Consider the following 23,990-nt stretch of genomic DNA (forward strand, 5'->3'; position numbering starts at 1 on the left):
AAAGAAAAGCCGTTTTTTTCGCTCTCCTTTAATATTTGAGTGCCGTAAGATAGGCGGGTTTGCAATTGGTCGATGGGTAGTTTAATAAGTGAGTTACTTTTTCAAATGCCCATCACCACCTGCACCACCAATTTAAAGGCTAAAAAGTAATTTGCTGATTTCCGTTGTGGTCTTAGGCGCCTGTTACACGATCAATACGGATTGCGATATTTGGATCGTGATTCGTATTGATGGATCTCAAAATATTGATGGGTCGTGAGTGTGTGCTAAACGTCCAATATTTATTGCGTCAGTATTTTCATAATTCTTGTGCTGCACGCTTATTACGTCTCAGAAAATATTTTTATTTTGTACCAATAATTTACAGATAACGGATAACATAATTCTTTTAAAATTTCCAATGTTAATTTAAATGCTTTCAATTTGTTTTGAAAGGTTTTAAGTCCTGAGACCGATTACATTTTTGATGCTCCCATTATGAGAGTACAAGAAGTACGGACGAAATGTATGGATCGCGTTTTGAATATGCTACACCTTCAACATTTATTGCGATCCGCGATCAGTGATCCGGATTTCAAAATTACTAGAAATTTTGCGGTCAGTATCACGATCCATCAATATTTGATCCTACACCTTCAATAAATATCAAGATCCAGGATCGCCATCCAAATATCGCGATCCGTATTGATGGCGTGACAGGCGCCATACAAGCAAAAATGACGCCAAACGTTTAGGACGCGCAAAAGGGATCGTCACGCCGGAAGCTTGTGTCGTGATGTCGGCTGATAGTAGTGCAAGTAATGGCTGAGGTTGTAGTCATTTTAACTGAACGGACACATCACATTTTATTTATTCCCACGACAGTCGGTTCCATGTAACATATTGACTCTCGGGTGGTTTTAAAAAGGGCTGTTGTTTCCGCGATCTAATCCTGGTAAGATCGGTGAAATCTTTTAATTTCTATTCGTCCATGGGGCAATATCTTGCTGAAGGGTTGCTCTGCATCCTTATGCTGCGGGCTGGTATGGAGTCAAACGCTGGACCAGAAACCCTTTTCACACATGGAAGCGGCAACTACTGACTCCACGGCAACCTAATGCAGAATACGTCGGAGACTCCACGGCTTTATATGCCCGCAAGGTATACTGATGATTGCAATCCAAGAGATGAAGTCGCACAGCAGAAAGTCAGGGTATTGCTATTCGGTAGAGATTGCCGATAATGACGTCTGGCTATGGAACTGATCAAAAGTAAATGGTTACCTCTATACTTCTCTCGATTTTTCACTACATGGAGCCTAACCCTCTCCCCAAAAGTCGTCAAGTTGCTCGATAGCAGCACTTAAGGAAAATACAAAGAAACATTGTTGGCCACATTCAGACACTAAATCGAGGCTGAACCTTCCGGTAGGCACGCTAGAAGGCATTTCTACGAGCTAAAGCAACGGCATTTAAATGTGCACGATAGTGAGATTCAACTGCGAAGTTGGAGGCTATATTCCAATTTATCCAGAATAGACCCTGACGTACTCACCTGACGTCTCCCCGCAACACCAACTACCTCTTCCACTCCATCCAACAAATCAACTTACACCTCTCTCCCTCTGGACCGACCCCATCGAAACAGCACGTTTCCTGGGCATACCGTTAGTTCATCACAACAATTGAATGACTACACGATATAGGCAACAACAACATTACATTTTACATGAATAGTTGGCAGCGAAACGGCGTGACCACTCCAAAGGGTTTTTGGTGATGTTCACCCGAAGTCTAGACGGGTCTATAAACAATTTCGCCGTCTACGAAACATGAGGGTATTACAATACATCAAAGCAAGCCCATCACCGCCGAATATCTATAAATTTGAGCTGCTGGACAGAGTTGACATTGATTTGATTTAAATACGATCGATTTGGCGAAGGAAACAGTGCTCTTCCACGGGGTAACGATTCGCCTAATTTTCCAGCTTATTCCATAGATTTAGCCTGCTGCTACTACATTCTGCGTTGACACCTGGCGAAGTGGCTTGGGGGTAATAAGATACAATTTTAGGATCTGGAGACAAACAATTATTTCGAAGGAATACAAATAATGTTAAAACGCTAGATTAAATCTGTGTTCGTATGGAAAAGTAGCTTATGCCGAAAAGCTGGCTTTAGTATATCTGTGGTCATAAGCAATAATCGCCTAAGTCGAGAAACCTTATTTCGAGAAAAACCGTTTTAAACATTTGGATTGTAATGTTAACCTAATGGAGAAACCGAAATATGTTCGTATATAACTTTTTAAGTAGCCTAGCAGGAGAGATGGGGATTTCACATATACATGGAAGAGTAGTTGCAGAATACGAAAGCATATATATCTCTATTCTTTCTTAAGTCGACTTAGGCGGTTATTGCTTATGACCATAGATATATCGGCATTCGCAGCATAAGATAGCGAATGACTCACTGGCGCTAAGCCTTTGAACAACTTTTGGCAAATAAACGTGTAAGAAATAGTTTCGATACTAGCAAGTCAATATTCTTATTAAGTCTTATCAAAAACTTCCTTGCCGTTTAAAGAATAAAAAGAACACAGAAATGTATCGAGCTAGAAAAATGTTTTTATTCAACAAGTTACTTAGTTATAAACCGCCCCGTAGTTTGAGCTTGAATCCAAATTTCTCTCAAAGGTTTTATTAACCACACTAGTGATTTGCTCAGTGTAGTTCCCGAAGGGAAAGCCTTAACCTGAATGCTTAATTTTTATTTAAAATACTATTTGCGTGTAATGTGTAATTCTTACCTTTTTTTTACTTTTAAAGATATTGAATTAAAGGAACGCCTGATCGCCACCGTCAAGAAGGAAGTCAAACAGTTGATGGAAGAGGCTGTTACTAAGAAGTATATACACGAGGAAAGTAGTTCGGTGACATCACTTTGCGGAGCTGTAGAGGCATGTCTGAGTCATGGTTTGCGGCGACGTGCACTGGGCCTCTTCAAAACCTCTTCAACGACAGCGTTGATACAAAAAATTGCCCGAACTTGCCCTGAAGCAGATTATATAAATCGCTGTTTGCTGGAAATCGAAATGGTCAATGAAACGCACACGGTCACCGGCAAACGGTCTTCTTCCAGCAGTGATAGTATTATTAAACCGAAATTGCTCAGCAAGGGCAGCAGCAATTCGGTGACAACCATCAATACGATGTCGTCTACAACTAGTGGCTGTACAAATGCGGTGGTGAAGTGAGTAGTGAAAGATTTTTTAAAATTAATTTATAAATGTACTAATGACACGTTATGTGTTTTCTTTGGCAGATATCTGTGGATACGCTTAGCTTTATATGAGCGTCGTCTTTCTAAAATCATTGAGTATTTAGTTAAAAATGCCAATAACTTCTATGATCGTGATGCGCTGGTCGCCGATCCGGATTATGGTTCCATACTCAGTTCGCTGTTAGTCGGACCCTGCGCTTTGGAGTTTACGCGCGCCAAAACGCCAGACCACTATTGGTCGGACCCACATGCTGATGAACTTGTGAGTACCTCTGATGATGAGCATTGCTAAGGTTATATTTAAACGATAAATTTTCTCACGTTAGGTTCAACGTCATCGCATAAGCTCCGGTAATCGCACGCCACCGATAGTACATCGTCCGATTATCAACTTCAAGCGCAGCTTGCATACCAGTTCTGAAGACACCAGTAGCGGCTCTTACAAAGCCAGTTCACCTGCTAGTGTTGCCAAGGACTATGTTGAGTCATTGCATCAGAATTCAAAGACTACGCTTTTATATGGCAAAAATAATGTTCTAGTTTTACCGGTGAGTCATGCAGTGTTCTAAATATTTACAAAATACAAAGTATCTTCTCCTTATTCGCCATATAATCCCCAACGGACATACGGCATCCAATACGCCTGCGGGCCATCTGTTTCGGTTTTTTACAATCGCTTTGATTTCCTTCGAGCTTAACTCGAGTTGCTTCGCCGCTCAACGTTTTCCGCCCGGTTTCAGGCGATCTGTCCTGGCGGCCTTCCTCTTCCAATTAGGGGTTCCATCCATAGCCTTAACTGCAATACTGCCGTGATCTTTGCGCAGTCAGAGACTTATCTACTTCCATTTTTGTCTCCGGATCCAGATATCAAGGGGCTCCATGTTAGTTCTTCTGAGAAACTCCTCATTTGAGATTGTTTTAAGCCAAACAATTCGGATTATTATTCAGAGACATCGGTTAAGGAAACTTGCAGTAGAGTACGACCGATTCAAAATTTTTGGCCGATGCCGATTTCTTAAGAAAAAACCACCTGAATATAAATTCATTCAAGAATAAATGTCTTTGATAAACTTTTATAATAGTTAAAAAAATAGGCTACCAAATCACATTTCTTAGTTGTACTAATAGTAGTAAAAATATGCAGCTTCTGCTGACTATAAAGGTGTTTTATTGATTACAATTTCTTAATATTTAAACAGTAACCGTAGATTTTTAATGATAAAAGTAATTTTGTAACGTAAACAATTTAACAATCCAGCGCAAAGAACCCAAAGGATTTAGGAATTCAGCGATTAATGCAAGGATAATCCAAACAGTACTTACAGTAACGACACTTTTGCATTCTTTGGCTATTTCCCTTTCGTTTATTTAATGTTTCTTAGCTACTTCAAAGTTGCACTTTATTACACTAAAATTTAAAGAACTGCGTACTCGAAAAAATTCTAAAATATCTGATTAAACAATTTAAAATTTTGATGAACATTGTTAAAATTGCGGAAAAAGTAAAAATAATCGGCTAAGAATCGGCCAAAAATGGCCGATGCTGATGCTGATTCTTTCGGCGATACTAGCCGATGCCAATTAATCGGTCGGACTCTAACTTGCAGGCGCCTAGTTACTGAAATGGTGACTTTCCAAGTGGAACAACCCTACAGCAGTATGGATTGCTCATTGGACTGGAAAATATTGATCTTTAGAGGAGAACACAGATTGTTGTTTCGCCATAACGTGAACATTAGATAAATGGTCGTTCTGGATTTACTTATTTGGTGGTCAATGACTTCGTCGGTGCCAGCACCAGGGGTAACTTAGCCACCAAGGTATGTCGAATTCCCCACAGTCTCATGTGTTTTGTCTGAGACGCTCACGCCACCGTAAGCCTGCGCTGCCACATTTAGAACTTTGCTCTTATTAAAGTTGATCCTTGGGCCTGCTGCCTTAGCTTCTCTGTGTAGCGCGTTGCCCATTTAAGGCAGATCAGAAATACGGTGTGCCAAAAGACCTACATGTGTCGTCAGCATAGTCAATGCCCGTGGTCGAGGAGAGATCTTAAGGCAGCATCCAGCACATCCCCAATCACCCAAAGGCAGAGATGGGATGAGAGTATGCAGCCTTGTCGAATTCCACTGCGCACCGCAGACAGCTTCCCGTTGTAAGGGCACGACCCCTAGATGTATCGTTCGTAGATTTATTAACGGCGATAATTTTATCGGGCACCGTTCTACGGCGAAAGGTTGCCCAAACGCATTCTGTAATTCGGCGCACTGCTCGATAATGACCCTAACAGTGTTTATACGGTCTGTGCAGAAGAATGCCGTCGAAAGCCAGGCTGAGCGTTGTCGATAGTTGAATATTAGCCACCAAAGGTAAAATACAGATACCACGCCAGTTATCAGAATTCCTCAGGCCACCCCTTTAGGAATTTTGATAATAATGTTATTCGTCCAGTCATCTGGAAAGCAGCCACTTTCCCAGGCAGTGCTAATAAGTGGATGCAACAATTCCGCGGCGAGGTTTGGTTGCACCTTGAAAAACTCCACCGGCATGCTTTACTGTTTGGGAGCGATGCAAAGTGAAAGCTGTTTTTCAAGCTGTGCGGTCCTCACATACTGTTCGATTTTAATGCTCTTATTGAAGATGTTGTACACATGCATGCATGCACAGACATGCAGAACTCTTCACACCTTTGACCTGTCTGTCGATGTATCTACATAACTATTTAATTATTTTTCTCTCTTCCATATGCAGAAGGATGTCAACGAACCGATGCCAGGTTATTTGAGTCTCCACCAAACTGTCCAGTTCCTCACCATTAAGTGGACACCTAATCAATTGATGAACGGCTATAATGAAGCTGATGGTACCGATAAAAGTTTTTATTGGGCATATGCGCTCAACATCAATGTCGACGAAATTGTCTATGTGCATTGCCATCAGAATCGTGGTGAAGATACTGGCGGCACCATAATTTTAGTTGGACAAGATGGCGTACAACAACCACCGATACACTTCCCTGAAGGTGGTCACATGCAAGCTTTTCTGAGCTGCTTGGAAACTGGATTGTTGCCACATGGCCAACTTGATCCACCGCTTTGGTCTCAACGAGGCATGGAGAAAATGTTTCCATGGCCAAAGAGTGTTCGCCGCCGCATATTACCTTCTGTGATGGAATCCACCGATGAAACGCCAATCGATTACGTCTTCCGTGTTGTTAGCAAAAGTCAGCATGAAGAGTTTTGTAAGTTTTGTGAGATTAATTGAGAAAGGTCAATTATGTAAATGAATCAATGTACGTACGCCTTTCTCTTACAGTGGCAACACATCCTATTTTGGAGTTGGGGCGCACAAGCCCTCGACGTAAACATTTAAGCAGTTGCTCGACCACCGGTAGTAGTGACTGTTCCAGCAAAAGTTTATCTATGGAACAGAGCGGAGGAGACTCACCACTGGTAGGCACAGTTCATAAAATTTAGAGAATACATGAATTTTGGTAAACAGTTTTTTGGCCTTCGAAAACAAAGACTTATCCATGTTTTTTTTTAAGTGTTTGGTAAAAAAGTTGTCGTTCTTATCAGGTTGTAACAGCGTAAAAATATATATTTAAGTCTGAGTTATTTCGGTCATGATAATAGTAATACCATCGTCTAGAAAACTCCGCTCTAGCGTGTTCGCTGTTCGCTTTCGATGTAAAAGATTGACAAAATTCCTATAAGGAAGCGCATTACGCTCTCAGGCTTGGGAGTTGTTGACGCTAGCCGCGAATAGTCACAAACTTCCTAAAATTTGGATATTGTATCAGTTGGCAGTGACATTCTTTCAAAACAGTGGAAATACCGACTTGTTTGGATTCGAGGTTGAAATGTTTTTATCTTACCATTCGGCGGTTACGGTGCGCACTATGTCAACGGACAGCACAGTCGGCTTTAGAGATAAATTTTCAGATTATAGTCAGGTGTATAGTAAAACAAAAATGAGCAAAAATAGACGAACTTCGTTTAGAAAATATACCTAAACTATAATCGCTATGCTGGACGCATATATCTTTAATATTTTTCAAGGTATCACCAAGATGACATTTCAGCTTTGCTTTTTTTTTGAAAAGCTGCACGGCTACTAGAATAGAACGGACAGTCCCCAGAGAATTCGAAAGAAGTATACAGATAACTGGTCCATATTAAAAAATACATGGATGAACTCTGTATTGAGACAGGAAAGTGTGCCGCCAGTTTTCCTTTGATTCCCGAAATTTGTCAATGCGGGACTCGGAAATTAATCGACCTTCGTTGAGTGCGGATTAAACTCTTACTAAATACTTATTAGCCGGTGCCCATTTTAGCCGACTTTCACTAATTTTATAGACGGATATGCACCTAGAGTGCTCGGACCCTCTACAGGGAAGTTGCCTCTATCCAACTGCTGGATGTGATGGACAAATACCAGGCTGACATCACCTCAGTACAGGAAATATGATGAACGGGGCAGGGCTGTGAACAATCTGCAGGGTGCGATATCTATTACAGCTACCATGAAACGGTGCACAAATTTGCTGTGGATATTGTGGATGGGCGAAGACTCCTACACCTTGCCTCTAGGTTCATACCACTAGTAAGCGAAGTGCCACAATCCGCATAAAGGGAAAATTTAACAACGTAAGCCTAATATGTGCGCATGCCCCAATGGCGGAGAAGGGCAATGAGCGTTTCAATGAGCGCGTAGAAGATGCCTACAAGCCCTACTGCTGCCTTGATGTTGGCGACTTTAATGCCAGGGTGAACAAAGAAGGAATATTTGGTCCAACAGTCGGAGAATTCAGCCTTCATGACAACACATCTGACAACGGAGATAGGCTGATCGACTTCGCCGCGGCACGGTAGTTAGTAGTACCAGACACAATCATCAAAACTTCTACAAAGCCACTTGGGTCTCCCACGATCGAAGAACGACACCAAATATATAGAAGATACGCTTCGAGCGTTCTTGGCGTGCGCTCTATCCGAGGTGCCAACATCGACTCGGAGCACTGCCCTGTTCCAGCTTAGGTCCACATGAGGCTAAGAAACATGCGTCATGCAACGCGGTGAAAGTTCGACGTCAACAGCCGATAAATTTAGCAATGGACCCTCTATCCTGCCCAATCAAGCAATTCCTCATCGCCTAGACATAAATGAGCAGTGGTATTCCATATTCCAATCACCCCGTACCGCTGAGGAAGTGGTTGTTGGTTACTACCAACTGCGGTAAAATAACTGGTATGACGAAGACTTCTGCGCGGCTTCTGTAGAAAAATACGCCGCATATAAAGCTGCCCTGCAGCCTATGGAGACAAGCGCGACAATTGAGCGATACTGGGGAAAAAGGAGTGAAGATACTGTGTGAAAGACTAAAGCTGTTCAGGAACCAACTGATTAGACCTTATCGCTGTGGCTTCAGACCTGGTAAGTCTACCATTGAAAAGATTTTCACAGCACGTCAAACCCTGGAACCGGTTTATATAGCATGACGCCATGTCTAAACTTGGGATCCCCGAAAAACTAAAACTAGCTTCAGCTCTATAAAAATTGGAAATTATCTCTCCGTGCCGCTTGAGAACAAACGAGGTTTTAAATACTCTCTCTACCCTCTTGTGATAAGAGCTGCAAATCTGAATCGCAGAGGTAACATATATACCAAACAAAGATGTATAGCTCCAGCGTGGGTGTTTTTGAAAGAACTATTCTAAATAAAACGATTCCACGGGCTTGGTGAGGTTGTACACATGGACAAGCGCTCCAGCTTCAACAAGAGCGTCGCCGAACAAAATGGAAGGAACAAGTGCAGGATCTATCTCCATTCAACATGAGGAGGGAGGCAATTGGAGAAGCTTTGTGGGGTCGGCACAAACCGACTGACGGTTATAGCGCTAAATAAGAAGGAATATAAACATTTCTATCTCATATTATTTTTATCACAATCTTTGTACATCGAAGTTATTTTTTTTTTTAAAGAATTAGTAGAGACTCTCCATAATCTTAAGGTCATTACCGCCATAAGGGAATTAATCGCAAACTAAATGTCTATAAAGAAGGTTATTTTTGAGGAAGTGGTAATTTTCTAGACCAACACTGAATATATCTACATTTATTTTTCGAACTAACTCATTGGGTGTGATTGCTTACTATTCGATGATTTTTTAATACACATTTTCTTTCAAATGCTCATCCACTCCTTAATAGATTCAAGCTAGTCAAACAGCAAGCATAGAATTGGTTTGCTCTACGATGCGTCGGCAAATAATATCGCGCGCTTTTTATGGTTGGCTAGCTTATTGCCGACACTTGTCCACAGTGCGAACACATCTTTCTGGTTTAGTAAATGGGCGCATTACTCCAGATTGTAAGTAAAAGAAAATCAGTTGACTTTATCGATCGCATACTTACAAACATATATTTTACCTAATACTTTTTGCTTCAACTAAAGTGACCGCTGACGAGCAAGGATTGACCAAGGAGAAGTGGGCGGAGCTCCAAGTAGATGGTGTTGTTACCAGCGATGTGGAGGTATTCCGTTTAGTGTACTTCGGCGGAGTGCAACACGAGATACGAAAGGAAGTTTGGCCATATCTCCTGGGACATTATAGGTATGCTTAACAGATTCATAAGTCGTATACATAGATTACTTAAATACATAAAATTCTCAATAAACCGCAGCTTTGGCTCTACACCCGATGAGCGCGAGAAATACGATGATACCTGCAAACATTATTACGAAACTACAATGAGCGAATGGCTGGCTGTAGAGGCGATTGTGCGTCAACGTGAGAAGGAAAAAAATGCCCAGGCTGTGGCCAAACTGACGGCTGAGAAGCATAAACGTGCCGGCAAGCAAGTTTGTCGGCAGCATGAAATGGATAGCGAAGAGGTGGAAAATGATGTTTTCGAGGAGAATGATTTTTCGGATATGTCAGATCCGGGGGAGGACTTTGACGAGGAGACACCAGTCGAAAGAGACGAAGAAGAGAGTATGACCACTTCCAAAGCGGAAAAGCAGAAAAATAGTAGCACAACGGACTCAGGTAATGTAGAGGAGGATATCGAGCAGGCAGATATGAATGAAACAACGAATGACGAGCAGCAAGCAGTAGACAATGACAATGAAGAATTTGAACAAAATGAACGTATCGTGTTGGAATTAGAGAGTATAGAGGCAATGGAACCGTTACCGCTGCAAGAGAATTGCTTTGCTATCGACACTGATATGGAAGCGGGTCTAACACCTGAGCATGCGGGCGGTATAATACTGTTGAGCATTAAAAGTTCACCCTCAACCTCTTCTTATGAGACAGTGGGCAACGAGTTTACTGATATTATCGATCTGCCAACGCCAATGAATGTTGTGGCCGAATCAGAAACAATGAATTTCGGCGCTATTATCGACGATGTGGAGGTGGAGGAAGATGTTTCTTCTCACGTTACGAAATTTCATAGTGCCGACGATTTGCGCCGGCCAGTAGATGAGTTTGCGATCGATGTTGATACGCAAGTGCGTGATGCCGAATCGATACCAACCCATGCAGTTATTATAACCGAAGCAGCATCACTCGATGTACTACAATGTGAAGATGAATTAACCGACGAGACGTCGCGCAAGACAAGCCTCATTTCACCAATGAACGAAGACATAACGGTGGTGGCTTCACTGGACGCACTGCAAGAGCCTAAATCGGCATGCGTCTCACCTGCCAGCAGCAATGGTGGCGTATATAGTGTGAGTACTTGGAGGAGAGAAGTTGTGGATATATTGGGACGTATTCTCGTTTTTTAAGGGACAGAAGTTCCCTAATTATAAATTTTTGATTTGCACAAAAAGAATATTACATTTTTATACCACGAACATAACCGTTTTATATAAAATTTACAGAGCGAATTACTGGAGTCCTTCGGTTTGAATCTGCATCGCATCGAGAAGGATGTGCAACGTTGCGATCGCAACTACTGGTACTTTGCTAATGAGAATTTGGATAAACTCAGGAATGTTATATCCACGTGAGTTTTTAAGTTGTGCTGAGTTCACAATATATTCCAATTACTATTTTTTTAATTACAGCTATGTTTGGGAGCACTTGGAAATTGGTTACATGCAAGGCATGTGTGATCTAGTTGCTCCATTACTGGTAATTTTTGACGACGAGTCATTGTGCTACAGTTGCTTTTGTAAACTAATGGAACGTATGATCGAAAATTTTCCGAATGGCGGGGCCATGGATATGCATTTTGCGAATATGCGGTGGGTGAAACGATAGCTGCAAGCCATTAAGCGGAATTAAGTTTTGAATAAAATATAATAACTAACGATAACTATAAATTTCAGTTCTCTCATACAAATATTGGATTCAGAGATGTATGATTTAATGGATTCGAATGGAGATTACACACACTTCTATTTCTGTTACCGTTGGTTTTTGCTTGATTTCAAGCGAGAATTGGTTTATGATGATGTCTTTGCTACATGGGAAGTGATTTGGGCAGCAAAACATGTGGCTTCTGGTCACTTTGTACTCTTCCTCGCTTTGGCACTACTGGAAACGTATCGCGACATAATACTTTCAAACAGCATGGATTTTACAGATGTCATCAAATTTTTCAATGGTGAGTTCATCGTGATTGTACCTATTTTTAGCATTTTTATTACAGATCGAAAGTTCTTAGGTTTAGATTGAAATGTGTAGAGAGAGTGATTGTCCCCAATTGTGGTGCCATATACAATCTTCATTCCCCTGCGAACGTATGCTTTCGATTTCTACTTACCGCGGGAACGCCGTTGACAAGGGGTTTTTTATTTTATTCTTCTTCCCGTCATGCCAGCTCACTCCTAATCTCAAGGCATGATTCAATAATACAAGGTTAGATAATTATTGACAGCTGCGGTTTGACACTCCCTTACAAAAGGTTGCATTTACGAAGGCCAGAGAAAGGGCAAGAATGCAATCCCTTGTTTCGAAAATGGTAGTAGAAAAGTACGCAAAGTAGGCAATTAGTAGTGAAGTTCCTTTCGTAAATTCTAATGTATTTGCAGGAAATCTGGCATGAACGTAATATTGATATATCTACGTANGTGTGATCTAGTTGCTCCATTACTGGTAATTTTTGACGACGAGTCATTGTGCTACAGTTGCTTTTGTAAACTAATGGAACGTATGATCGAAAATTTTCCGAATGGCGGGGCCATGGATATGCATTTTGCGAATATGCGGTGGGTGAAACGATAGCTGCAAGCCATTAAGCGGAATTAAGTTTTGAATAAAATATAATAACTAACGATAACTATAAATTTCAGTTCTCTCATACAAATATTGGATTCAGAGATGTATGATTTAATGGATTCGAATGGAGATTACACACACTTCTATTTCTGTTACCGTTGGTTTTTGCTTGATTTCAAGCGAGAATTGGTTTATGATGATGTCTTTGCTACATGGGAAGTGATTTGGGCAGCAAAACATGTGGCTTCTGGTCACTTTGTACTCTTCCTCGCTTTGGCACTACTGGAAACGTATCGCGACATAATACTTTCAAACAGCATGGATTTTACAGATGTCATCAAATTTTTCAATGGTGAGTTCATCGTGATTGTACCTATTTTTAGCATTTTTATTACAGATCGAAAGTTCTTAGGTTTAGATTGAAATGTGTAGAGAGAGTGATTGTCCCCAATTGTGGTGCCATATACAATCTTCATTCCCCTGCGAACGTATGCTTTCGATTTCTACTTACCGCGGGAACGCCGTTGACAAGGGGTTTTTTATTTTATTCTTCTTCCCGTCATGCCAGCTCACTCCTAATCTCAAGGCACGTACACCAGCAGTGTTAGAAAGTGATCTAAAATAATAGATAGAAATGATAGATACCTAGTTCTGCTTTAACCCAAGAGTACAGAGTTGCGGTTTTTGGTCGTAAGAGGGCTAGCGATTTCATAGGAGGACAGGTTGTTATAAAAGCGGCACTACTAGGCTAGGTTAGGTTAATCTTGCCGACGNCAAAACATGTGGCTTCTGGTCACTTTGTACTCTTCCTCGCTTTGGCACTACTGGAAACGTATCGCGACATAATACTTTCAAACAGCATGGATTTTACAGATGTCATCAAATTTTTCAATGGTGAGTTCATCGTGATTGTACATATTTTTAGCATTTTTATTACAGATCGAAAGTTCTTAGGTTTAGATTGAAATGTGTAGAGAGAGTGATTGTCCCCAATTGTGGACCACAATTTGTGGTGCCATATACAATCTTCATTCCCCTGCGAACGTATGCTTTCGATTTCTACTTACCGCGGGAACGCCGTTGACAAGGGGTTTTTTATTTTATTCTTCTTCCCGTCATGCCAGCTCACTCCTAATCNTTAGATTGAAATGTGTAGAGAGAGTGATTGTCCCCAATTGTGGTGCCATATACAATCTTCATTCCCCTGCGAACGTATGCTTTCGATTTCTACTTACCGCGGGAACGCCGTTGACAAGGGGTTTTTTATTTTATTCTTCTTCCCGTCATGCCAGCTCACTCCTAATCTCAAGGCACGTACACCAGCAGTGTTAGAAAGTGATCTAAAATAATAGATAGAAATGATAGATACCTAGTTCTGCTTTAACCCAAGAGTACAGAGTTGCGGTTTTTGGTCGTAAGAGGGCTAGCGATTTCATAGGAGGACAGGTTGTTATAAAAGCGGCACTACTAGGCTAGGTTAGGTTAATCTTGCCGACGTTCGGCCGTACATAGGCCGGTAGGTCCTTAGCGTTGCCAGTTGGATCTCGTTTTTACGCGTTGCTTGCGGAGAAGCAGAAGAAATTTCAGTCTTACTTTTGAGATGTCCTCTAACTTCTCGTATTGGTACGCTCCCAAGCATTTTGACAGTGCAGGATATCGGCAGAGAAGATGATCCAAGGTTTCCCTGGTCTCCCGGACAGGANTGCTTATGTTTTCATCAGTTAAATATGCTTCATATGCATATACAAATAAACATATTGCACAAAAGCTTATACTTTTATTTCACACCAAAGCTACACTGTTTCCATGTAAATTTGCAAAGAAGCAACACGGTGCCACTGCTAAGGGAGCGGTGCGAGAGAGACAACTGTCAGTTTATCGAACCTTGTATTATTGAATCATGATCTCAAGGCATGTACACCAGCAGTGTTAGAAAGTGATCTAAAATAATAGATAGAAATGATAGATACCTAGTTCTGCTTTAACCCAAGAGTACAGAGTTGCGGTTTTTGGTCGTAAGAGGGCTAGCGATTTCATAGGAGGACAGGTTGTTATAAAAGCGGCACTACTAGGCTAGGTTAGGTTAATCTTGCCGACGTTCGGCCGTACATAGGCCGGTAGGTCCTTAGCGTTGCCAGTTGGATCTCCCAAGCATTTTGACAGTGCAGGATATCGGCAGAGAAGATGATCCAAGGTTTCCCTGGTCTCCCGGACAGGATGTATTGTATGCATTAGTAAGGATCGGTGTCAGTGTTCTAACTCCTTCGTTAAGTTCAAGCTTCATATCGTCTAGTATTTTTCTATAGCCTTCCCAATTAGTATTTATGGGATTTCTGAGGACCCTACTATTTCGTTTCGGAGAGATCAAAATGTCGAAACTTATGTATTTGTGGTCAGAGAAGATGGTGCTTGCCGCACCCTCCAGTTATTCACCTTCGTACGAAAATCGTGAAGAGAGTTGGATCCAGAACATTCCTGGACATGGGTCCAATATACGTCGCTTCTTCACCTCTCTTAGCTACTTCCTTTGTAATATAAAGATAAAAAGTGACTCACTTCTTTCTTTTATGTCCGCGTTTCCCCACACCGTATGATGGGAATTCGCGTCGGACCCTACTATAAGCGGTTGCTTCCTATCGCCAGCCACTTCTACCAGCCTACGAAGCACCATCGGCGGTGCGTCATTGTCGTGGCCCATTAGACCGGTTGAAAAAATTTGTTTTCACCTTTTCATGATATTAGTAGAGAAATAAGTTGCTCTACATGTCCACAGACATTTTTTCAAAGACTCCCCCCCAATATCTTGAATATCGGATCAGCGAATCTTACTTGAACGTCGAAACTTTTTGCTATAAATCTTTTATCGTCCTAGAATTGAAAATGTGTATAATTGGAAGCTATTTCGAAAAAATCCCCAGGATTCTATGGGTAGTTTTTAGCCACGAACTCAAATGTGTTGATTTTTTTATCTTACCAAGCTATCTATTTAAATTAAAAAATTACAAAATCATAAATGTCAGTTTTCAAATTGTTCAACTATCCCAAAAAATTTGCCAATATTCTCAATATTATATACCGTCCTGTTCCATTTTCCGACCTTTTCATTGCTGTCAACGGAATTTCGTTATTTTTTTTTTTAAATCCGAGTTATTACCGATTTTTCTCAATAGCTGCACACACAAAGATATAGTAAGTTTGTTCCACACGATTTCTGGTCTATTTCGGTAATTAGAGCGTAAAAATGAGTTACTCTCTCACAAATGTCAAAGATGTGTCAACACGTGCCAAAAGTGCCCAGAGCATGAGGAACATACAAAACCACATTTCGTGTCCGGAATAAACAAATTAGTTCTAAACAATAATTTTATGTGTAATTAACTTATATGGCTATTTTGCATTTCTGTATTTTACAAAATTTGCTTTCGGATGTAAACAAACAGCGGCTGTTATTTCGATTTCTTGCACATTTCTGCCCGGAATAAAAGTTCGTGCTGTTTCGTGCAGGAAGAAGACATTTACGATCCAAAAGTGGGAGGTATTCGCTCTCTATTATCAATCTTTCTAGCGCGAGGAGCTGTTTTGGGCACCCGCGAGATCCCGCGGGCTCGTACGGAACCAACCTAGTTTGTCTCTTTTTGCCGCCATGCATGCGCACCGGGTGGTTATGATGCAGATAAAGTTAAATTGGAGTTCTAAATTTTTATGTTTATTATTTAAAATGGCAGTCATTTATTTATATAAACAGTAATGGCAATTTAATTTTTATTTTTTTTAATATAAAATTTCCCGAGGCAATGGATATTGTTAAACTTTGAAAATGGAAGTTTATCTCATTAAATGTACTATATGTTTACTGAAAAAATTTTTAATTTCTTCATTACGCAGAATATACGTTTATATATGAATTCAGGAACAAAGTCGAAACTCTGAAATCAAGGTGAAATTAATGTATAATTTTGTCTGCTATGCATAAGCGGGGCATAACCTAGAGCTCCTCTGAAATCCTTAATACGGCGTTTCCACGTTTCGTAATTCGTTCTCCCATTCATCATTCGCCTTGCCAATTACTTCCCGAATTACGTAATTCGTCATACAAAATTTTGAGAGCGAATTACCTCATTTGTAGGTAATTCAGATCGAATTACCATGCGAATGACGAACGAATCGGTGCCTTATCTAATATTTATCGGAAATATATTGAAGTTTTCACCGGTCTGCTCCCATTTGCTGGCACTTTTTCTAATTATAGAATAATATTAATAAAATATTCTCTATATATATATAAATAAAATTGTTGTTGATAACTTAAATTTTAGCACTATCTTAAATATTTGCAGTACACAAAAATAGTAATAAATAGCGAAAAACAAGAACTAGAGCTGCCAAACGAATTACTAATGTGTGTCGGAAAACAGGGTAATTTACGAATTACTTAGAGAACGAATTACGAATTGTGGAAACATCGTATAAGAATATTTGAAATACATATTCGACTTTGATTATATGCTTTTTCCCCTAGCTACATAAAATTTGGAGAAATAACGATTATACCCCAGAAATAAATTAATTTTGTTCTTTGAAAACTGAAAAAAAAACCTAAATACATAGAGATTTTCAAAGCCATATTGCGCATGCGCAATATCTCAAATTTTGAATTCGGCTACGCTACGAAAAACTAAAAATCGACATGCTGCAACCCTTGCGGAAACATGTGCAGCATTGCCAGCTATCAGTTGTTTTTCGAAGATAGCTGAATGAAGGAAAACAAAGTGGAAAAGAAATAAAAAAAAAACACTAATCATGTGTTTGTTTATTGTAAAATTGGTTAATTTACATATTTTGAGGAAAACTGTGGGCTCTGATGCATTATAGCAGCAGAGTAGGCGGGCGCTATGGCAATGGATTCCCAAAGGTATGCGGAGCTGTCGGGCATAGTAACCATGGGCGCATCTATGTCAGCTTCTGGTTGAATTGTTGAACCACAAGCCAGAACTCCTCCTATGCTTGAAGCTCTGGTTCTCAATCCAGTTAATGCGATAACAGCTTCTTCCAAGCCATTGAAAATATGCACTTTGTTAGGTCCACCACCTGTTGCGCTTGCTTCTGCCTTCGGCCGCGCTTAGGAATTATAACCCTTACTAAGTAGAATTCTCCTTTCTGTGTTGCGGGGAAGAAGGGCTTCCGCTTGTTAAAGGTATACAACATTTCTTGTGCATATCACTCCGGCTACGCCGTCCACAGTATTTTTGCGCAGAACCCACGTCGAAGTTTGCAAAAAAGTGCATAGTGCAAACCGAGTTTATTAATAAGCTAGTGGTAGGAAATTTGAAACATTTATCTTAAATAAAATGTGAATCCTTTGATTACACGTTTATGTTAAAGTTTTTGGATTCGGGTTATGCGTTTGGACACAACAACCGAAAATCGTTGTACAAATAACTAAATCGTACCCAAGTTTCTCGATGAGGGGCAACAAACATTCTTTTTTGTTCGTTCATATAAAGCAATAGATAAAAATATACGAATATGCGAACNTACCCAAGTTTCTCGATGAGGGGCAACAAACATTCTTTTTTGTTCGTTCATATAAAGCAATAGATAAAAATATACGTATATGCGAACGACAAATTTATCTGTTTAAATGGNACGATTTGTAGCAAAATCCGAATACGAAAGAGTTGCAGAATAGGGGTGATCATTTCCATCGTAAAAAACTTAAGCAGCAAGTAATGCTGATTTTGTGAAAAATCGGTAATAACTCGGGTTTAAAAAATATAACGAAATTCCGTTGATAGCATTGAAAAGGCCGGAAAAAATAGAATGGGATGGTGTATAGTCNCGGATTGCAGCATACTATTTCTACGATTTGTAGCAAAATCCGAATACGAAAGAGTTGCAGAATATCGGTAATAACTCGGGTTTAAAAAATATAACGAAATTCCGTTGATAGCATTGAAAAGGCCGGAAAAAATAGAATAGGATGGTGTATAGTTTTGAGAATATTGGACAATTTTTGGGGATAATTGTGGATTTGAAAATTGATATTCATGATTTTGTCAATTTTGAGTTGGGGATTATATTTACTATTAATTTAGATTGCTTGGTAGGATAAAAATATCAACATATTTGGGTTCCTGGCTAAAAACTACCCCTGGAAACCTAAAATTTTTTTCGAAATAGCCCGAAATAGCTTCCAATTATACATATTTTGAGTTTTAGGACGATAATAGATTTATAGCAAAAAGTTTTGAGGTTCAAATACGATTCGCTGATCCGATATTCAAGAGCCTTTGAAAAAATGTCTATTGATATGTGGTGCAAGTCTTTTCTCTACTAATGTCATGAAAATATGAAAAACATTTTTTTTGAACCGGTTTAGTGGGCCATGTAGGAAAAGCTCGGCTGAGGAGATTTTACTTTTATAAAGACGAATACCCAGAGCTGGGTCGTAATGATTCCTTTAGGAATTAAATTACTCCCAATTACAGATTACAAGGAATTGTNCACAGCAAAGGAATCGATTACTTTTTCAATTCCTTGAAGTAATTTCAAATGTAATTGGTTTTTTCTTTAATTCCATTACAAGGAATTTCATATTGTAATTGGAATAATTACGTGCTAGTAATGTAATTTTTTTTACAATTCCTTTAAAAGGAATTGAAAATGTAATTGATTTTTTTTTCAATTCCATTACCTGGAATCGCAAGCGTACTTTAGTTTTTTCAATTACTCAAAGGAATTGTAAAAGTAATCGAGAAACTGAAAGTTCATTCACGAATATACAATGTGGAATTTTTGTTGTGGTCAAAGATTAAAATCGAAAGCACACATTGGACATCTTCTATGTATATCTATATATATATAAAAATGTTGTGTTCGTATGTCACGGTCATCAAAACCCGAGAACGGCTGAACCGATTTGAATAATATTTTTTTTATTATTCGGTATAATACCAGAACCAATGATATCGCAAAAATTTGGTGGGTTGCCACCTATTTTAAAATTTAATTAATTTAAAATCAATGAATTATTACAATATGGGTATTAAGTTAAAGAGGTTTAAGAAAGATAACTGCTGGAAGTATTTTTGACGAGGGTGGCCTCCTATTTGAAAATTTAAACTCAGTCAAATTGTTAAAAAAAATTAAATATTGCCATGTGGGTGTCAAACTAAAGAGTTTTAAGAAGGCTTACTGCCGAAAATATGTTTGAGGAGGGTTGCCATCTGTTTGAAAATTTAACTAAATTACATTGATAAAATAAATAAAATATTACAATATGGGTATCAAATTAAAGAGGTTTAAAAAGATAACTGTTGGAAAATTTTTGAGGGAGTCAAACTAAAGGCTTACAGTCTACCATGAACACTTCCAGAAATATGCAATATGAAAAGTTCGGTTTATATGGGAGGTGCCACGCCCCATTCTCCACCCATTTTCTCCATGAGTATGGAATTGGTCTTATATGTATATATATATATCACCATACCCAGTTCTAGTCCTGTACCACAAATATATGCAGTTTGAAAAATTCGGTTTGTATGGGAGGTGCCACGCCCCCTTTCTATATCGAAACTTTTTTTTAGCCTATAACCATCCTTGGAAATTCTGCAGTAGATTCCGAAATTTCAAAAAAATCGGTACGGCCTTTCTCGAGCTATGCGAACAGAAAAAAAAAACGCTTTTCAAAATATACATATATTAGTACAGACTAGCCAATATCTGCTTGTTTTGCGGCTTAAAACACTACTACCGATGAAAATCGATGGATAAATAAGCAAGTTTGCAAGGATTAGGTTGAAGTGGCTGCTAGGCTCAGAGGGCGCCAGCACACTTAGGCCCGATCAGGGCCAATTGTGATTTGCGAGGGTTAAGTGAAAGTGCAATAATTTTTTGTATGAAATACTAGCAGGAAATAATGTTACCCATACGCCATATCGTACATGACCGTATGACCATGTTAAAGTTTGAATTTTTATCATTCGCAATGAAAACTTAAAATGAAAATAACTTGACTAAATGACCTTATCTAAAAAAACGGTATACAGATCCGTAACATACTACTAAAAATTAATTTTACGTCTCGCGGCGTTTTTTGTGTAATTTTAGCGTCGTTACAGTGTTATCATCAAAATTTAGCCATAGCAATGAAATTTGTTTATAAAACTCTTAGGAGGTAGGATCTCCAGTCCCACAGGGCTCGTAATTCAAGCGGACTCTATCCTCATTTGTAACGCAGGATACCAGTAAGAGTACTTCAAAGGCCCCAGAAGGCACGCCATTTTGGGTAGAATTAAGGGTACCATAATATACACAATTAACTCAGTGCATTTTTATAGATACGCAGGGATTAGTCCAAGAGAACAGCAGTGCCCAAGGCAGCAACATTTATGGGTCTCATCTGCCGCGAAGCGCGTTCGCGGTAGGATCTGGAAAATTTAACCGTTACCCTATAAACTGAACAGCTACAGTCTAAGCTATTCAGTTTTCTTAAAGTCCAATTAGTAATACTACTTAGGTATAAGTTGTTTATTCAAGGCAGTTAGCAACCAAGAAATTTAACAAAGCTATTGCAATTCAACAGTAAACAATTTTTTTTTATAAATTTTTCGATTACTTTTTAAATTACTTTGAGGAATGGAATTGGAAAAAAAATCAATTACATTTTCAATTCCTTTGAAAGGAATTGGAAAAAAAATTACATTTTCAATTCCTTTCAAAGGAATTGAAATAAAAGAAATTACATTACTAGCACGTAATTTATTCCAATTACAATATGAAATTCCTTGTAATGGAATTAAAGAAAAAACAATTCCATTTGAAATTACTTCAAGGAATTGAAAAAGTAATCGATTCCTTTGCTGTGAACTAAAGGAATTGAATCCTAATTACAATTACTGAGGAATGTAATTGTAATTGTAATGTAATTGCATTTACCCAGCTCTGCGAATACCTAAGTGAAGCCTTATCTCCTTGGGCCAGTTGTGTAAGAGCGTGATCGTTGATTTCGTCGACGAGAGGGTTAGAAAGCGAGAAAGTTCAGAGAGGTAGTCGTTTAATTTCGAGCAGAGGTCATCTTTTCATTCCCGGACGCTAACATCGTGCTGTTCTTAGAATCTTGCTTAAAAATGACCACTGTTATACTTACCATGTGCTTCCCCGGAAGAACGGTGGTGGTCGTACATTACCTTCCCAACTCACCAGATTTGCAGTTGTATTCAATATCTTATATTAGTTGAATTCTATAATGCTGGACCATTTTGTTTAAAAATGTGTGGCCTCAGGGAGATTATTTGCTGTCTCCGTATGAGCTTTCAGGGCTGTCTGACAGGCAGAGAAGATAAACACCAGTCTTTTCTCCTTAGGTTTTTAACTAGGTGCCGAGCGGTCTCCGCATGGTACACATTACGGTGGTCAAGAAGCTGAAATGATGTTCTAGTTCTAACTCTGGGGAGAATACTCCTTGTCTTACCTTTCCGCTGTGTTTAGAGTCATCAGAGTGGCCAAACGTACCATGAATCCAAGAGCTCAAGCGGTTCCAAGAACCACCTGATCAGATGTTTTCATTGTCCATGCTTTTGATCCATAGACAGCACGAACATTATTATAGAGCAGTTGCCTACTCAGTCCAAAGTAGTACTTGTTGGCATGATTAATTCTTTGTTGGATTTCAAGGCTGCTTTATTACTGGCTTTAATGCTGGTTTCTTTGTCGTTAAGCATAGGGAAAGGGCGTTAGTTGAGTGGGTTTTCGTGGACATGCAAAGTGGTGTGTGGAGTCGTGGGGTGACTCTCCGCATGCTGGGCATATTTGAGTCAAACAGATATGGGGAGTTCGTGTAAGTTGGGACTGACTCCCTGTGAATTTGGGTAATAACCTGCCTGTATCCTGTTGGGTTCAGTGGTTGTTTTATGAACTTCTAAACCGAAATTCATATAGATGCCTTCTGACATGCCTTGGCAAGGATTCTGCCGCAAGTAGATGTCGGCTCCCTACATCCCTACCAGGATGGGTGTGCAGTCAATCGCTTACTGTCGTAGCTGCCGCGATGAGGAGGAAAACGAAAGCGTGGAACATTACCTATGTCACTGTCCCGCTTTGACAAGGGCTCGTCGACGCTCGTTCCTCCACTCTTCTTTGGAGTGTCTGGCTGAACTGGACTCGGCCAGGTTCTACGATTTTGTGCGCTTCATCAGAGCTACAAATTGGTTCCACTTTTAAGGTAAGTGGAGAGACGCTAGAAGTTCCTAATATGACATCACAATGGGCCCATGGAGGTCTAAGTGTGCCCTTTTCCTGTACGGGATGAGGGCAGCAAGCATAACCTAACCTGAACTACTTGCACAGCATGGTGTTTTTCTCCGTGACGGCGAATATTTGGGCCTCGCCGTGCATATGGTGTTCTGGAGACATCAGAAGACATCCGGTGGCTATCCGGAGTGCCGCGTTCTGGCAGGTAGCTCAGAGAGGAAAACCAAAAGCTCAGTTTTACTACCCAGCGGCGCACTGCTAAATGGGGTCCGTCCAGAATATGCTTTGCGTAATTCATACAAATAAATAATTAAAACACCGCTGACCCAATTTAAAATTGTAATGCTTATCGTAGGCAGTCTGCTTACAATGCACATTACAATTTACAAACGAAGACGTATTGTAATGAACGCCCGAAGAGTATTCGGTCACATAATACTTTCCGATTACAAACAAAAACAGTATGTAAAGGACGCTAACCACAAAGCGGCCATGCCTATAAGAAAGTAATCTAGGTTGTAATCCATTCATTCCGATATATCGCCTTCGAAGTTTTGAAGGAGTAGTCGATTACGTAATGTGCATTTGCGCCGCTGGGTAGGTATGTTATATATGTATTTATGTTCATATGTACAGCGATGATGAATTTCTTGAATTTAAATAAAGTTATTAAATTACACAATCATAATCAAATATTTATTTATTTGTTTTATTTTCCAGAAATGGCAGAACGTCACGACGCCCAATCCATATTGCAATTGTCAAGAAGCCTTGTACTACAATTGCAGACAATAATAGAAAACAAGTAAAAATTATAATATGTATACTAAATTAAAAAAACAAAAAAAACAAAAACAAAAAATCATTCTTAGTAATATGCATAGCCACAAACGTACGAGTACATATGTAAAAAATCAGACACATCTGTAAGTGAGCATAGAGTAGTTGACACATTTAGATGGTTCATAAGGTGTCGTAAGTGTCGTATTGTCTTATGTCGTAAAGTCTTTAAAGGCTCAATAAATGTTTAGAGGACTTGAAATCACAACCAACTACATATTTTTTAACGATGTGAAATTTGATAATACAACTTTTATGTATCTTGCGAATCCCTTAACTATAATTTATTAGCCATTTAAAGTTTATGACATACATACGACAGTATACAACACCTNCTTGAAATCACAACCAACTACATATTTTTTAACGATGTGAAATTTGATAATACAACTTTTATGG

At 39.5% G+C, this 23,990-nt stretch overlaps 1 protein-coding gene across 1 annotated transcript; it reads left to right on the top strand.

Moving 5' to 3' along the window:
* Nucleotides 1–2,808: 2,808 nt before the first annotated feature.
* LOC108367024 (small G protein signaling modulator 2) lies at nt 2,809–23,873 on the top strand (the record flags this gene model as incomplete). The annotated part of the gene is made up of 12 exons (XM_017621543.1): nt 2,809–3,232; nt 3,305–3,524; nt 3,589–3,810; nt 6,011–6,500; nt 6,575–6,711; nt 9,475–9,634; nt 9,719–9,878; nt 9,949–11,005; nt 11,159–11,283; nt 11,345–11,524; nt 11,609–11,886; nt 23,472–23,873. Coding segments are annotated over 12 exons (3,542 nt in total), but the record flags the coding sequence as incomplete, so codon positions are not given.
* Nucleotides 23,874–23,990: the final 117 nt, after the last annotated feature.

This window comes from Rhagoletis zephyria, unplaced genomic scaffold (genome assembly GCF_001687245.7).
Source record: "Rhagoletis zephyria isolate East Lansing unplaced genomic scaffold, Rhagoletis_zephyria_1.1 Rzeph_scaffold_02502, whole genome shotgun sequence".
In the NCBI taxonomy this organism is placed as follows: Eukaryota; Metazoa; Arthropoda; class Insecta; order Diptera; family Tephritidae; genus Rhagoletis; species Rhagoletis zephyria.